This window comes from Primulina huaijiensis, chromosome 13 (genome assembly GCF_012295235.1).
Source record: "Primulina huaijiensis isolate GDHJ02 chromosome 13, ASM1229523v2, whole genome shotgun sequence".
Lineage (NCBI taxonomy): Eukaryota > Viridiplantae > Streptophyta > Magnoliopsida > Lamiales > Gesneriaceae > Primulina > Primulina huaijiensis.
In genome coordinates, this window is record NC_133318.1 from 324,171 (window position 1) to 342,182 (window position 18,012).

The 18,012-nt window shown below is 33.1% G+C and overlaps 2 protein-coding genes across 5 annotated transcripts; one reads left to right on the forward strand and one right to left on the reverse strand.

The window, feature by feature from the left end:
* Positions 1 to 2,852: 2,852 nt before the first annotated feature.
* Positions 2,853 to 7,849, forward strand: LOC140991113 (ABC transporter G family member 12-like). 2 transcript variants are annotated; one of them, XM_073461055.1, is made up of 9 exons: positions 2,855 to 3,192; positions 4,336 to 4,415; positions 4,865 to 5,326; positions 5,416 to 5,538; positions 5,640 to 5,771; positions 5,889 to 6,179; positions 6,951 to 7,223; positions 7,298 to 7,405; positions 7,493 to 7,849. In XM_073461055.1, the coding sequence occupies exons 1-9, from the start codon at positions 2,931 to 2,933 to the stop codon at positions 7,847 to 7,849; spliced, it is 2,088 nt and encodes a 695-aa protein (XP_073317156.1). In that variant the 5' UTR covers positions 2,855 to 2,930. The 2 variants fall into 2 exon arrangements, with proteins under 2 accessions (XP_073317154.1, XP_073317156.1); XM_073461053.1 differs by having other exon boundaries at positions 2,853 to 3,192; positions 5,640 to 6,179.
* A 496-nt stretch (positions 7,850 to 8,345) lies between these two features.
* On the reverse strand, positions 8,346 to 12,946 carry LOC140991114 (protein TRAUCO-like). Of its 3 annotated transcripts, none has more exons than XM_073461056.1 (4): positions 11,800 to 12,946; positions 10,310 to 10,549; positions 8,975 to 9,089; positions 8,346 to 8,455 (listed from the first exon to the last, which is right to left on the reverse strand). In XM_073461056.1, the coding sequence occupies exons 1-3, from the start codon at positions 12,923 to 12,925 to the stop codon at positions 8,995 to 8,997; spliced, it is 1,461 nt and encodes a 486-aa protein (XP_073317157.1). In that variant the 5' UTR covers positions 12,926 to 12,946; the 3' UTR covers positions 8,346 to 8,455; positions 8,975 to 8,994. The 3 variants fall into 3 exon arrangements, with proteins under 3 accessions (XP_073317157.1, XP_073317158.1, XP_073317159.1); XM_073461057.1 differs by having other exon boundaries at positions 8,346 to 8,513; XM_073461058.1 differs by lacking the exon at positions 8,346 to 8,455 and having other exon boundaries at positions 8,535 to 9,089; positions 11,800 to 12,630; positions 12,724 to 12,946.
* Positions 12,947 to 18,012: the final 5,066 nt, after the last annotated feature.

Sequence of the window (18,012 nt, forward strand, 5' to 3'; positions counted from 1 at the left end):
TCAATATGAGTTTAGGTGTTTTAGAACTTATGCATACTATTCTTTGTGGTCCATTCTCTTTGGCTTCATGGAATGGTAAACATTATTTTACAACTTTCACATACGATTTTTAAGATATAAATTTATTTATCTCATTTATAAAAAGATAGAGTTATTGAATGTGTCCAAAAATTATAAAGCCGAAATTGAAAATTAAATTGGCTTAAAGATTAAAAGCATTATACATGACCATGATGGTGAATGCTATAGTAGATACGACGTTTCAGGTAACAACATCCATAACTTTTTGCTAGATTCCTATAGGAATATAGTATCATCCAACATTACACTATGCCGGGTTCGGCCACAATTAATGGTGTTGCTGAAAGACAAAACAGAATACTTAAGGACATGGTGATAAATATGATTAATCATTATATCTTACCAAAATCACTCTGTGGAGAGACACTAATGACCACAATATATATCCATAACACGGTTCCAACTAAATCAGCGACCAAAACCCTTTACAAACTTTGGACATGAAAAATGCCTAATCTTAAGCATTTGCATGCTTTGGGATATCCAGATGAGGTATGCTAATGAAAAGCTGGACTTAAGGACGATCAATTGTTATTTTTATTGGATATTCTGAAAAGATCCAGGGGTACAAGTTTTATGATCCTATAAGTAAGTCGATTATTTACTCGGGAAATGCTCGGCTCTTTGAGGATGCTGAGTTTGCCAGGGAGAGATACAGTTAGGGATATTTTCTTTGAAGACGAATATAAAAATATTTCTACATGTGTATTGAACATTGATCAGGATCATTTTCCTCACTTTAACCAAGACACAATATACGAAGACAATAGTGGAGATCCTTCCATTATTCCAGATAAGCAAACTCGATTACCTTGATAACCTATATCATTAAGAAGATCCAATAAAGAACAAAGATATGCAATGCCAGATGATTTTGATTTCTTCAAGAAAATGAACTAGACATTGGAGTGATGAAGGATGATCCTATCAACTTCCGTGAAGCCATGGAAAGTTCTAATTCTTAGAAGTGGAATAATGTCATGAATGAGAAGATAAAGTCGATGAAAGACAATAAGTATGAAATCTTGTCTCATTGCATAAAAGAACGAAGTCCATTGGTTGCAAATGAATATTTAAAACTTGGATTTGAAAGAAAATATGGAAAGATATAAAGTTCGTCTTGTCGCTGAAGGCTTTACTCAGAAAGAATGCATCAATTATAAAAACAATTTCTCTCCGATTTCTTCAAAAAACTTTTTAAGGATTATAATGTTTTTGGTGGCGTATTTTGATCTTGAGCTTTATTATATGGATGTAAAGAATGTGTTTCTCAATGGTGACATTGATGAAACTATTATAATAAAATTTAGATATGATTAATAGGACCAAAATTAAAATCAAAATAAATATATACATGGTTAGTTTTTTTTTTCCCTTTGGGACTGAAAAATAATCAAAACCTAAACAATGGAACTAACTATTATTTTTAAAATCATGCAACAAAACAAACAACATATGCCCGACATTAATCGATATTTCTTGATATACCTGAATCCGTCTTTTATCTTTACGGTGTGTTTAGATTGAGTAGGTTTTTCAACGAAAAATATGTCTAAAAAAACCTCTTTTTTTATGAAATTGAGGTGATTTTAAATAAAACGTTTTTCAAAGAAAAATATGTCTAAAAAAACCTTTTTTTAATGAAATTAAGGTGATTTTAATAAAACTACATATATATATAGATATATATATATCACCGAATTCTATCCACGCCACGTGCAGCAAAGAAACGCAAAAATGTAAATATCGGTGGGGAAATGTCAGTGTGCCCAAGAAAACAATTCAATTTTAATTTTATATGTATAGGCAAATTAGGAACGTATTGGCCGATAGCGTTAATAAATGATGTCTGTAAACTAAAATAAGAAGATTAATTGTTTACCCAAAGTTAGGCAGTCCGGCGCATTAGCCGTGTTAGATTAATACAAAAAAAAAAAAATTGACAATCTCCTATCCGAGAAATATTAATTTTTAATCACACGAATATAAATACGTGATATCGTCTTTTAAAATAATAACTCTTATATATATTAAAGCTCAAATGTCGTGTTCTTTACGCTGCATGTGAATTTTACCATTGTTAAATGATCAGATCGGATGATCACAACGCATGCATGCTAGTATATCTCAATTTTTTCATTGATTTTAAATAATACTTTCTCCCGTAAAAATTTAGAGTGAGTAGAAGAAGCATGTTTAATTTCACGTTTGAAAAAATCTCTTATGTGATATTTGTCAACCTTGGGTGTAGAAAGACAACGATTGACAACTAACGTAACTCCCATGTGCCAAACTCAAGTAATTAATTAATTACCAACGCCATCATGCATGCTTGCCTAACTCAAATGATGATAGGAAACCAATATTTTTTTAAANTCGGTTGTGATTATGATCCTGCCATAGGAAGGCAGCTGAATCTCGATCGATACCCCAAGCCATAGAGACCTGCCGAGCTAACACAAATTGTAACAACTCGTTGAAAGTTGTAAACACTCCCTAATATTAACATACATAATTCAACTAATTAAGATATCACTCTTAGTTTGAACGAACAGGCGAAGGGGCAATTCAAGACATATATAGTTACATACATTTTTAATTCAACTTTTTTTTTAATATATATTTAAATTTCTACCCCTTCATTCATCCAATATTAAATTTCACCAACCTTTTACGTACGATTGACACGTTTATCACTTTTGACAGCTTCGACATTCATGCAATAAATGCTCACAGTTGCAGAACTTATATTAATACGAGCTGTTAGGGTCCATACTCTTATTCTTGCTGCATGCCTTATTTTTTTATCTTCAAGAAAAGAAAATAAACATCGGAAACATATACAGAATATGGAGATAGAGATAACGACGAGTCAGGCAACTGTTGATGGAAACTCGGATATCGAAAAGGGCTCTACTGTAGAAGAACATCCGATTGGGGCGGGAGCATATTTAGCATGGGAAGATTTAACAGTGATTTTACCAAGTTTTGGGAATGGATCCACGAGAAGATTGTTAGACGGGTTAACGGGTTATGCTCTTCCGGGTAGGATCATGGCTGTTATGGGTCCTTCTGGATCCGGGAAGTCCACATTTCTTGATTCTTTAACAGGTTTTAATTTCCTCCGAATCAATGAGTTTTTTTTTTTTTTTTTTTTTTTTTTTTTTTTTTTTTTTNGTGCATGGTTTTTGTCTCGTCTCGAGTCGTCCCTTCAAAATCTGTTTCATTAGGGTTTTGAACTGTAATATGTACATGTGAATATAATAGTTATACTTATATATGCTGGCCTGGGAGATCAATATGCATATATGATTTATAAAATTTGAATACATTTGTTGAACCAAAAAGTACCACCTTTTTAATTCGATGGTGCTTCACGCACAAATATATATAATAAAAATACCAATTGTGGATTAGCACAAATATATATAATAAAAATACCAATTGTGGATTAGCTAGACTCCCATGAATTATTTCATCAAAATTTAAATTTTAGGTTTCGCTTCTATAAAAATGTTGGATTAATGATTTCCAACTGCATTAATAATGATCATTTTTTTTATCGATCTCAATCATCCATATTTTTTTTCTTTTTTTAGTAATTCCTACGGAGAATTGGGACAACCACCCCAATATTACCAATACATTAATGGGAGTTGCCAAATTCTCGAATAATAGTACGTAATATCATGTTTGTTCAATTCATCTACTTATTTACCATTTTTAATTTGTTTTTTTTCTTGATTATGAATTAATTGATATATATATATCCAGTTATAAACTGTTAGCAGCAATTACCGTTGTGGAAATTGATAGTAATTTTCTTCAAGGACCTCTAGACTGGTTTGCATTTTAAAGAGTAAAAACTCATTGAAAATAAATGAATCGAAACGAGAGTAGTTGATCATGCCAGATTTTCTAAAAAAATATGTAGATATAGTTTTTTTTTTTTTTTTTTAAAAAAAGAAAAATTAAGCTTTTACCTGATTTTTAGAAATCTCTGTCGAAAATCCACATAAAAATGCATGAATCAATATTAATATTTGACTTTGAAATATAATGTTTCTGAAAAAAGACAAGGGAAAGGGAAGGGAGGGGGGGATGGAATCAACCCACTCTGTATGTTTTGCATTGAATGCTTGCATGCGTACAGAGGATCTCTAAATTTGATTAAACAATTGACACGTGAATTTACTCATTCTTCTGTTGGGTGTGTGGTAGTTGTGCAGTTAATGTGCATGTTGAATGTTGCAGGCAGGGTTTCAGGTCAAGCACTTATCACTGGTAATATTTACCTTAATGGAAGGAGAAGGACGCTAGATTTTGGTCTCCTCGTAAGTATCCACCATTCTCAAATTTACATATTTTTATTATTATTATTTTATTTCTTAGAGATATATGCGTAATTGGTTGCGTCTCCCCCGTTTCATCATGTGCTCATAATGTTTTCAATTGTTAAAATACCCATTTACTTAGGGAATGTATTCTTAAAAATAATGGTTATATATGTTTACGTACAAATGTACAGGTACGTACTTCAATCGTTAATGCTTGTATTTAGTATAAAAGGACAATGCAATTAAATTCTTTCCGAGATGATTATATTGTACACTGAAATATAATCGAGCGTACAACCATAAAAAATCAGTCCTGTCGACGAAAATATTTAACGTTCGTTAATTTTAGTAAAGAAATCGTTCCATGGTTTAAATTATGGAAAATGATGAATGTTGCTCCTCTTTTCTTGAAATTCTGATACACTTAATTGTATTGGAAATGTCAGGCATATGTAACTCAAGAAGACATTTTCTTGGGGACACTTACAGTAAGAGAAACCATAAAATACTCGGCCTCATTGAGACTACCAACCAGCACAGCAAAACAAGACATGGATGAAATCATAGAAAATTCCATACTTGAAATGGGACTTCAAGACTGTGCCGATCGACTCATCGGAAACTGGCATTTGAGGGGCATAAGTGGCGGTGAGAAGAAGAGGCTGAGTATAGCTTTGGAGATTTTAACAAAACCAGGTCTATTGTTACTCGATGAACCGACCAGTGGTCTAGACAGCGCGTCTGCTTTTTTCGTGATTCAAGCTCTTAAGAATGTTGCATCTGGTGGGAGAACAGTGATTTCCTCCATCCACCAACCTAGCAGTGAGGTTTATACCCTCTTTGATGATCTTTTACTGTTGTCCTGCGGTGAAATGGTTTACTTCGGGGAAACCAAAATGACCTTAGAGGTACAAAAATTGAAATAATCTTAAAAAGAAGAATTACGTACGTGAACATTTATCAACTGTTAATGCCTGTCGTGTGAGTTTTCTTACAGTTCTTTGCTGATGCGGGATTCCCTTGTCCTAGTAGAAGAAATCCATCAGACCATTTTCTCCGTAGTATAAACACAGACTTTGATCGTGTAAACAAAACTTTGATAGGAGCTCAAAGAATAAAAGTAAGTGGATGATACCCTCAAATCTCTATGTTGTCAGGTAAAAGCTAATCCCAACACCGCAGAATTAACGATGACTATATTACTTTTCGCCGGGTATGCAGGATCTAAAAGATAATCCCAGCTCGCTCACTAAAATAGCAACTACCGAAATCAGAGCAACGCTTCTTCATAAATATCGAAGCTCAAAAATTGCAGCTAGAGTGAGAACTGGAGTCCATAAATTCTCATCCTCTGTAAGCATCTTATACGACTTGAGAGTCGATAGATTAATTTCAAGACAAACCAATCGGTTTTATATGATGTTTCTTACCCTTGTTAATAGAAGCTTATTGATGAGAAACATATTGCAGCAAGGAATTGATTTCGCAAAAACCAGAGGAAGCCACGCAACATGGTGGAAGCAACTTTCAACTTTGATAAACAGATCTTTCACCAATATGTCTAGAGATTTTGGATATTACTGGTTAAGAATCATCGTATATATAACAGTGTCCATTTGTGTTGGCTCTGTCTTTTACAATGTTGGACATGGAACCGAGTATAATGCACTTCTAGCGAGGGCAGCATGTGGTGGATTTGTGTCGGGTTTCATGACATTCATGACTGTTGGAGGATTTCCATCATTCATTGAAGAGATGAAGGTAAAATAATCTCACTTGGTATCAGCGCGTAATAGAATTTTAAAAAGTATAATCAAATATTAGTAACATCCTTGCCAGTTCCTTTCAGTAGAAATGGGATACTGGCAACTTGAGCCACTTACTGAATGTTAATGAACTGGTCAGTTGCATTAGCTACAGTTGTAAAGTGGTCTCCAGTCCAAGCTAATGAAATTCACCAAGAAAAGGTACAAGAATATAATAGCACAATTTATGCATCAACACAAAGTATATTAAGGGTGCATCTGGATTGAGGGGTTTGAAGTAATGGATTTCAAATTCATTCAATTATATGGTGAATTTATATCGGGTAATTTCAAATCCATCCCTTTATTAATTTATGTGAATGTAATGGTAATTATGATGAATTTCTCAAATCAAACCCCTATATTCAAATGAAATCCTCCATCCAATAACAACCTAAGGTTTCACTAAGATTGATTTGTTTTATTTGAAAAAAACTTTGAGAAATGAATTTCAGACAACATTATATGAAATCTACTATAATTATTATTGAAAATGCTTAACTTGATATAGATTGGATCTGATATTCAATTGAATTTAGTACAATCAAGTAAATCCAATAAATTTCAAATATATCAATCCAAGCACGACCTAAGTGAATTTTTGTAAATATGTCTCTCACACATTATTATCAATTATAGTGAGAATCACCCTCGTGCCAGTTACTGGCTTGTAAAATACTAACTTGCAGCTTAAAGATCCTGATGTTCGGTATCATGGCATAAACAGATATTTTACAAAGGAAGGCTCAAAGGACATTATGGTGTTGGAGTGTTTGTTCTTTCCAACTTCATCTCTTCGTTTCCATTCTTGGTAACAATGTCCTTAAGTTCAGCATCCATCACTTATTTCATGGTGAAGTATCACTCTGGCCTCTCCCACTATATGTACGCCACGGTCGACCTTTTATTTTGTATAGCAGTAGTTGAGAGCTGCATGATGGTAGTGGCTTCAATCGTTCCCAATTTTCTGATGGGGGTCATTGTAGGGGCAGGCTTTATGGTAAGTATTCCGAGTTTCACCTCTCCATATTCTTAACTTTGTCTCCAATGCTCAATTTTAATTGTAAGTTGTAGGGCATTATGATGGCAACATCTGGTTTTTTCCGGCGCCTTCCCGAGCTTCCAAAGCCATTTTGGAGATTCCCGGTTTCATATATTAATTACATGACATGGGGCTTACAGGTAAAGCTAAAGTTTTTGTGTTGCTTTCAACATTTCTCCTTAATGTGATTATTTTAATTTGTTTTTTTCCCTAACTGATAAATAAAGGGTGCGTATAAAAATGACATGATTGGGATCGAGTTCGAATCCCCCATATTCGGTCAACCAAAACTGAAAGGAGAAGAAGTCCTCTATTCTGTGATGGGAATTTCACAAAAACACTCAAAATGGTGGGACTTAGCAGTGGTAATAGCCATTCTCGTAACTTACAGACTACTGTTCTTCTGTATTCTAAGATTCAAGGAGAAGGCTCTGCCAAAATTTCAAGCATTTTATGTGAAAAGAACTCTACAGCATATCAAGAAGAGCCCTTCATTCAGAAATTCATCAGCATTTCCTTCAAAGAGACATAATGGTCACCATTCCTTGTCTTCCCAAGAGGGTCTCAACTCTCCATTATATTAAAAGTATAGTTGGTTTTTAAGGTAGAATATATGTAGGTGTTGGTTTTAAGGTATGCAGGTGTGCTTTATCTTATATTCAAACTTCTGAATTAATAAGACTACCAAAAATCTGTAAATGTTGCAGACATAACACGAGATTTAAATTTTATGACAGCAAATAGAAAAAAAATACATGTGTGCATATCTTATCTGTCAGTGCATAGCTTGCGTAAAATTGAAGTCAATGCTCCTAAATAAAGCAATGACATCAGTTTATCTTCACAATGAAACGTGTTATGATTCCTATTGCATGCATCGACTCATACAGTTCATCCACATCGCATATACTTATTACTTAGTAACGTTGGTTTCCACCCAAATTTTAAAAAATCAACATTTTATTTCAATTGCTAAGTTAATTCTTAAAACCTACCAAGACTTTATCCAAATAATCAATAGTGAACTTTACTCTAAAACATCATAATACTAATAAGATTTGATTCTGTAGCGAAAGAGGATAGTTTAGAATCAAACTCCATAATGGGAATCAAACTCCAGAATGGTGTACATTTGATACCATAGCGAAATTGGATAGTTTAGAATCAACTCCAGAATGGTGTAACTCAACCTACATTAAGTTCAAGATACAATCACTAGAAGCCACTTTATTTCCAATTGCATCTGACCTGATGTGAACTTTCCCACTTAAGACAAAAAATACACAATCTTATAACATCTTATCAATAGGTTTACATACATTAAAGAGAGATAATAGTGCTAAAAAACACAGGTCAGAACACAAGATCAAATGGATAAAAAAGGTACTGCTGCATACAAGAAACTGAAAGAACTGGCACCAACTAGCCAAGAGCGCAACAACACTGCTCCAAGAATTTAAAAAGCATGGAACATAGAGCTAAAAAAGGGGTATTGACAACTGATTTGAACTCTGCAACAGATTTTCATACTTGTATGCAAATTGGCCGACACAAAATGCTCAGGAAGGGGGATGGGGTGAGATGGGTCGAGGGAGAATATATTTTGGGGGAGTAAAACTTGTATTTCTAGAAATGTTTTACATAATGTTTACTGTTTTTCAATACACGTCGGCCCTTGCTTTAACAGGAAAATGTCGAAGGTTACCAACCTCATTGACATTGCCGACGCTTAACTCACCATTTCACCATCTTTCACAAAATCACTGTCGTCCTCTTTTAATACTTTGAATATAGGTAACATTCTGAGAATTTTCCGTGGATTACCTGAATTACAGAGAGAGTTTCTATCATACTCAAATTTCTCGTAAAATGAAATATTAAGAGTAAATGAAAGAATTTATACAGAGAAGACATGGTAATGCGATCAATGTTATCCGTCATATGCACATTCAACTAGATTCTGCATTCCTTTCCGAAATGCGACTTATGCCCCATCGCGGTTTCCATACCACTTTCTAACATACAGATATTAATAACAAGAAGTTGAAAATGAAATAGGCGGATGAAAGAAACTAAAGATGAAGAAAAAATCAGAACCAACTTTTGATCATTGATGTTTGAATCACAACATCATAGAAGAATTATTAAAAGATCAAGAAGAAATAATAAGGAAAACTATGTTATTAAAAATGGCAAGAACACTTTTCTGAATACCAGGTTAGAACCTTACGACATAAGATCCAAATTGCAAAGAGTGACCATTATGACCTCACATCAATTTCACAAGCAATCTTGGAGTGTAACACATTTGGGCGACTTTCCAGCCCAAGAGGCTTATCTTTATTTTTGGTTCACATGGACTAAAGTTCTAAGAGTGGTGATGAAACTTGACATATTGGAATGAGTAACACCTGGGAAAGGGATATCATCGAGTCAGTATCAATTACATGGCCTGTGTTCACATTAAATTGTATTAAAGTGCATACACTGAATATTGTCAGGTTATTGAAAGCCATCTAGGATGTTGACTTCTCAAGCGGCCGTCAAAGCTATGATTTGATACCAACTCAACAAGATATTGTAAAAAGACTAATGATTTTGGAGGCTCCCCCACCAAGAAAGTCCATAATTTGGGATTGAGTTCTTCTTTAGGACTTTTGAACTAAGTGGCTGTTAATTTAACTAGACATCTTTATAAACGCGGGTGTCAACCACCTATTGCTCCATTAAAACAACTTTATACATAGCTCAACTACGTCATTTGCTCCCTTATCTTGAGAGTCCATGGCACCTGTTTTTTTCACTTTCCAAATTCTCCAACTAATTCTTTGATCCTTTCTTGACGGAAAAGGTAACATTATTGGCTAAGATAAGTCAACTTCACAACAAGTTATTCATTGTTCATGCATTCGCCGTTTCGGAAGTTGACGAAAAGGTTACTTAAAAAATTCAAATAAGAAATATCCAACATTAAACGTCCTGGTTGCTGTATGATAAAATAAAGCGGAACAAATTTCAAAGATATGGCTTCTCGATGGACACACCATTCTGAACCCTGACATCATAACCCTGATATGGAATTTCGATCATAGGTCTTGGGATGGGACGTTCACCAAAATCTTCCGGGAACCTTTCAAAACCAGGACCAAAACAGAATTTAACTACACAATTTGGGTGATTCGGAAGAGTGTACATTGAAGCAGATGGGTAATAACGACCACCATAAAGATCTCTGAAAGCAATCCCCTGGCATATTCCATTTTTGAAAAAAGATATCTCACTTCCTGCACACCACGAGCAATATTTCATAAAAAATGAAGGAAAGGTCTCCAGTACTCCAATTTCATGTCGAAGCTTCTAAGTAATCTGATTGACAAACAGAATGAAAACAACAATAACTGTAATATAAATTTAAGCTACATACGTATGCCGGTTGACAGAAATTAATCCGTGCTGAAAAATCAAGTGAAAGAAAACACAAGAGGATAGGTGCAAGAAACTTATTCTGCAATGTCGACGAATTTACTCCAACTAATAATTTGTCTGAACATATTCTTTCTGTGGCTTAGTTGCCCAGTTGATATCTTGAAAAACATTCCTAGAAATTGAATGCACATACATGAATAACTAAATACTGTGGAAATTTTTTTCTCCTTTGGTGACACGCCCTTGAAACTTAAATATGTGATTGCTTGGTATTTAAAAGTCAAGTTGGACTTAATATCTAGCATATCAATCCCTGATAAAATATAGAACCATTGATGTGCAACCTCTCATGAACTCAAGCTTTTGATACGAGTTATTTCAAGATGAAATTGCAGCCGGAAGGTTAAAGATTCAAATCGCATGGTGGGCAAAAACCAAACATAGTTATCATGTTAGTCTAGTACACTATGTTGTTTAATGCTCATTCAACTTGAATGTGTGTGCCTTGGATATTAATTTTGAGCATAAATTCCTAATTCTCTGGCCTACACATGTGGCGCCTTGTCAATGTATAGAATTATTAATTTGTGTTGCCTCCCGTAAACTCAAGGTTATGGGACATTGGATTTCAATACCGTACAATGAGCATTCTCACACTTTAAAGGAAAACTAATTGTTTTTCAAAACTACAATGAACTTCTAGATGAATTATCTAAACCGTGAACTTCAAAGAGGGGTAGACCAATTATCACAGCTGTAATTCCATGTTGTAAATCAAATTTCATTATCAGGATCACACCAAGCATCAAACTTCTTGCTATGCCTGAAAAAGTTTTCTATTCCAATTCACAATTTCATCAAAAACAGAAAATCCACTTGATTTACTGAATAATTCTAGGCATGATAAAATATCATAATAAGTCTTATGAATTTCAATACAGCAGACTTTTCAGAAAAGCACGACTTTAAGTAGGAGCGTCAGAATAAAATAAATAACAATACTCTAGAAACACTCACCAATAGGTAATAAAGGATAATGCAAAGCCAGAGATAAATATAGGCAGGCAGTAGAACATAACATGGGTGAAAAGCAATAAAAAGCACAGACCAGGAACAGCTTTCAGGGGATCCTCTTTGGCGCCTGTAGCACCAGCACACAGCTGTACCTTATTTGAATCCAAGCATAAAGGATCAGGGGCATACAAACCACCATCCGGCAAATTAATATAGAACCCAATAACATCACCTTCTTTGTACCCTTCCTCCCCATATTTCTCCCTTATTGCTTTATGCACTTTACTGCCATCAATATCCCTATACCCATAACTATTTCCGTCAAATCCCACAGGTGCCTGCAAATCACCTTTATCAGTGGACCACCCCAATCTCGCGTGCCCAGTCTCACCCAAATGCACCACTTTAATCTCAAAATACCACGTACCCTCAGTCACTCCCCGTGTTGCTCTCACCATTCGGTACCCCTTCGTGGTGGATGCAGTTAGTCTATCCTCACTCAATTGGATCTTCTCTGCCTTGAAAACTTTAGAGAGACATATTTTTAAGTCTGGATTATCGTCATTATTGTCAGGAGATCTCGAGAATGGAGGGGGCATCAGCATTTTATCTTCCAGTGAACCATAGATGCTAATAGGATTCTTGGGATTATGATTGCCGTTGAAAGCGTGCTTGGTCTTTTTCTTTCCTTTCCTAGAAGTGCTCACCCATACATCCTTGCTCTTCTTCTTCTTCAAGTTCTTCCCCGATTTCGGTCCTAAAGGGGGCAACATTCGTTCCTCAGGCACTGGAGTAATGGTATCAGCGGGAGAGGAAGATTCTAAAACATCAGGTTCAGGCTTGGGAAAATGAGATAGACTCTTTTTCTTCTCACGAGGAGGCTCCTCTTCTTCCTCCTCATCATCATATTCGCCTCCACCGATTTCTGGGAAAAAATTAGGGGACTTTGTTGAGTCGTTTCGATCGAAATCGAGGACACATGGATTCCAAAAATTGGAGGTTTTTTCAGATAAAATACCTTCAGAAACATCGGTTTCGAGCTCTTTCCCCAAGCCATGCACGTAATACAGCTTGGTCACGGAGAACTCAGCCAACTCGGGATTCATTTCCTCAGCTGTGGCGGCGGTAATGGTAGCACATCCCTCCTCATTAGTCGGGAAGGGAGGTGGATTTGTTGAGGCTGCGTCGATGTCTCCGTAAGCAGCTTCGAGTATGCCCATCGGAAAGACCGACCACCGGGTGTATGTGTAGAAAACAAGAACGTGGCGATTATATACTGGACTTAGGCCCATTCCTGATGATTGGTAGCCCAAGACCGATATTGGATCCACTCCCTGTGGCCCTCTTCCTAATTGCCACAACAATTCTATACTTTAACCTTATAAAATTTCACAATTTCGGCTATACATCCACATAACAACTCTATTCTTGTAATGAATTTAATAAGAAAGGAGAGGAGAAAAATACAAGTTCAGAGAATGACTTATTTACAGGATACTATTGTAAAATATAAATTTTTAAATAAAAAGATTGAAATATCAATATTAATATAAATATATCTACATAATCAATCATCTACATTCACAATCATAACTTAATACTCTCCCCTAGACGATTATCTACATAACAACTACTTCGTTGAATCTTTCATTTGGCTAGATGTTTGCTCGAAAACTTCATGGAGAGTCAAGTGGCGCATCGTTAAAACATTGACAATAAAACTCAGTGAGAAAACTTGAGCGAAGGAAAAAAGTACAACAATAAATACTTCTCTTTGTATGTTCTATTGACGATGAATGCACCTCATTAAAATTTTATTAGGAAAAACTAAATGGGACAAAACCTACTGAAGGAAAAAGAGTACGACGGCTCTTATTTTTTGCTAACAGCCTCATTAAAACATTGTTATAAAAAACACCTAGGGAAAATTCATAAACAAGTCATTAAGAATATAGTCTAAACTACTCTCCTGTTGCAAGCATCATCGAAATCTTTAAGTCGTTGCCTGATCTTGCGTGCTACTTTCTCAAAATTTAATATCGGTAATGCTCTTATGAAAATATCGGTCACAATATCTTCAGTCGATGCTTATATATGATATTTCAGGATCAAAGATCTTTTGAGCATTATCAAAAAAATCATTAATTGATATAACATATCAATATGAAAGTGTTTTCTTTGTTGTGTATTATGACCAATTAAGAAATATTCTTTCTGAAAATATCGAATTCATAGATCAATTTTTTTCTCCATATTTTCCAAGTCTTTCATCTTACATTTGTATTTTAATTACTTGACAATTTTAGTAAACTCTTCATGAATATCAACTAATGTGAACGAATCACATGTGTCCGGATTAACTTACTCCTCATAATGACTTTTGTCATTTTATTGAAAAGATAATATTGGAGGTAGAATATAATTTTATTTGATACTTTAAATCATTAATAGATTTTTCTACGTATATCAATGTTTAGTCAACACATCTATTACAAGTGAAAACATTTCTCATGATCGGCTTCGAATCTGAGAAGTTTTGGTTGAGGTTAACTCATATTGTCATATGTCAATATCCAATATCTACAAACTGTAGTTTTATATACTCTTGATTTTTCATATTGACAAAAAGATACATTGAGATAATAATAATTATCAATAACCATTTAACTTTGATATCATAGTTTTCATAAAACAAATAATTTGTTGAAATCTCATTTGTTGCATATGTTTGTTATTTTTCATGAATAACATTACTCAGATTTATCAAACCTTTTTATTGTACCATATAAAATTATATTTTTTGGAGTCTTTATACTTTCAAGATACAAAATATTTTGAATTTATTTGTCGACCACGCCTCTGGCGTATTTAAGTTTTGCTTGTAAGTAAAATATGATATGATTTTGCATGACATCAAGTTATTTTAGAAGTTTTAGACACCCTCTTCTAGGGTTTTACTATTATTTATGTCACAATCTCTTCGAGACGAGCAGTCTCCTTAATTTTGACATCTGAATTATTCTATCATTTCATTTTAAAAGGGAGTTATTGGTTTTCATATTTAAAAACCAATTAGATTTATAGAGCTTCATCTAGAAAACATAAAATTTTCAACTAAAAATTATAAGAGCTAATTAATATATCTTACATATTAACACATTATATCAAAGAATGTATTTGGAAAATAAATTTTGAACTTCGGGTTCACTTTATATCAAGAAGACAATAAATTATCATTGAGCTCAATTGGTACCAGACTTGTGCTAAGTATCTATATGTCCAGGAGATCTTAGGTTCGAGCCTGGGGAGGTACAAACTCTAGTGCCTGGTCTGGAGGAGTCATTGAGTAATGGGCCATGGGATAACCGACTCCCGCCAGTTGGATCGGGAACAGCCCATGGGCTAGCTCAATTGGTACCAAGACTCTTGATATCAATGTACTTATCCTACAGGTCATGAGATCGAGTCCTGGGGAGGCGAAAGAAACCCCTTGGTAGGGAAGGGGAGATTCTATGAGTAACCCGTACGACGTCTATGGAATGCCCGTGAGGGAAAAGGCCCCTTTGAGGGAGCCCAAGATCGGGATAGCCTTGGGTCGATCGGGGCAGTGGGCCGTATGGGCGGTCCACTGGGCCTGTAATGGGTCGTTACATATACATTTAACTTCCACGTTTCTCCCTCTCAATGTTGGAAAACATTATTTTACTAAAATAATAATTTATATTATATTGCATCATAAAAATCTCATTTTTATTGATTCATCATACTTCAACATAAATTTCAACATATTTTCAATATCTCCTATAGACTCAATGTAGTGCATTTTTTTTGTTTTTGCAAAATCAATAAAAGCTAATATCAACAGTAATTATTTGAAATAATATCTACAATATTTTCTGCATACGACATATCATATACCCAAAATATGATGCATTAGTTTCATAATCAATTGTTTAATAGTTAATTGGAAGCATCTGATAATTAATTAACCAAACCATTTTACTGATCATATATTTTGGAAATTATTATTCTCAGTAAATGTCTTCGCAAACATCATGTTGCGAGTTGTGGAACCACATTTATAATTACTTTTTCATTCTAGAAAATATGGGGATTCAGTCTCGATTTGAACAACTGATAGCTAGTGTGACCAAATTTATCAATTCAATATATAAGATTTTCTTATTAATTGATTCAAGAATCTTCTTATTGGTTATTTCAAGAACTTCTAGATCTTTGATCAATATCTTTATGCACTATTAATAATTTGTTATATTAGATACAATTGGGATGCTCAAAACAAGCAGTTATGTCAAATTATAAAAATATTTGTATCAATGAACTTTTTTGTTGATATAAAAACTTCTGGTTTGTAATACCAAAATAGTTAATTCTATAGTATTTTTAAACTTCTGTTTGCGAAATCAATAAACTTGAGGTTTACAATATTTGCAAATTTTAATATCAATAAACTTCTGGTTTATTGTGACATTTTTTTTGTCTTATATTGACATTAATACAATACCATTTTTGAGAAACTGGATTTGTGTACCACCTAATTTTATTTTAATATATGTTGGACTAGTTGTCTCGATATTATATTTATCGAGACACCAAAACAACATTCATTCTTAACAATAAATTTGTTATTTCTTCTTTAGGAAAATGTATATTAAATCTTTTGGAGTACTAAAGCTCTTATAAAACAATCTATTTATAATAACATACTATATTGAATGAATATTGTCATTGGATTAAAAAAAAATGCAAATATTATAAACACATCATTTTTTCATCGACAATCATTGATCTTCTGGATCTTAATACATCTATGTTAAGTTACAATAAAAATATAATTTGGGTGCTAATCAATTTCCTCCACAAAACATGTATCATCAATGTATATCTGATACAATATTCGATTAAGATATCTAATATTTTTATTGAAGTACATGTACAAATATTTGTGTACGACACTTGAAACATATAATTTTCACATATATATGTCGATATTTTATAATTTATATTCCACTTCAAATGAAATAAAACATTCTTCTTCTTTGAAAACTTAATCTACACATGACACAATGCATCAACTGTTTTCATTCACTTCAAGGAATGAATCACATGAATTAGGAGACTTTCAATATTAATCACTTATTATTTACTAATGTTTTTGAAAGAATTGAAATTGAAAAATTAGACATACCTTTCTTTCAGTATCTTCTACTTGAAATATAAGTTGTAACGAATGAACAAATTAAGATAATTAGTGATATGTACTGGAAACAAACATTCAGGTTAGACGTCTCTAGCCCACTCACTATTGAACAAAGAAAACGGTGGAAAACAACATGGAATTTGAAACTTTATACAACATAAAATAAAAGGAATTGCACTAAATTTTAAGATTAAATCTGATGGTTAAGACCAAATTCCTTCAAGAAAGTTCACAAAATCTATCATTTTGTTAGATCTCGATAAATCATTTAACAAAAAACAAATCAAATTACTTTTATCTAGATTATTAACAAATAGTATATCATGTTTCTTCAAGATAATTAACAACAAATATATGATTCTAATTTGATATCAAACAAATATTATTTAAGAATATTGGTAAATCTTAAATCATATTTAAACAACAAATATTCGAATATCTTCGATAATATTGATATATTTTAGATCTTAAATCAACAATCTTCTTGAACATTGACAAATTTTAAATAAATATTATTAAGTAATATTTAAGATCAACAATCATCAAATATATCAATAAGTCTTATATTTTGATCAATATTCATCGGGAATGTCAGTAAAATCTTATATAAATATTCATTGGGAAGCTTGACAAATCTTAAATTCAATATCGTAGATTTTAGATTAATATTTTTTAGAAATATTAAGATCAATATTCTTTGAGAGGATTAACAGAACTTGTATGCTAGTTCATATTCTTCTAAAATATTGTCATATCTTATATCTTGTGGATAAATATCCTTTAGCAATATTTACAAATATTTTATCTTAGATCAAGATTTTCGATGATATTGATGAATCTTATATCTTGCATCAATATTCTTTAGGAAGATCGATAAAATAACGATAAATTTTAGGTTTTGAACAATATTCTTCAAAAATATTGACATGTCTTGTATTTTATATCAATATTTTACAGTATTATTGATATATCTAAAATCAATATTTATAATAAATATTAATAAATCTTTGATTTTAAATTAATATTCTTCATGAATATTGATAGATCTCATATCGATATGAATCTTATGAATTATATTACGAGCAT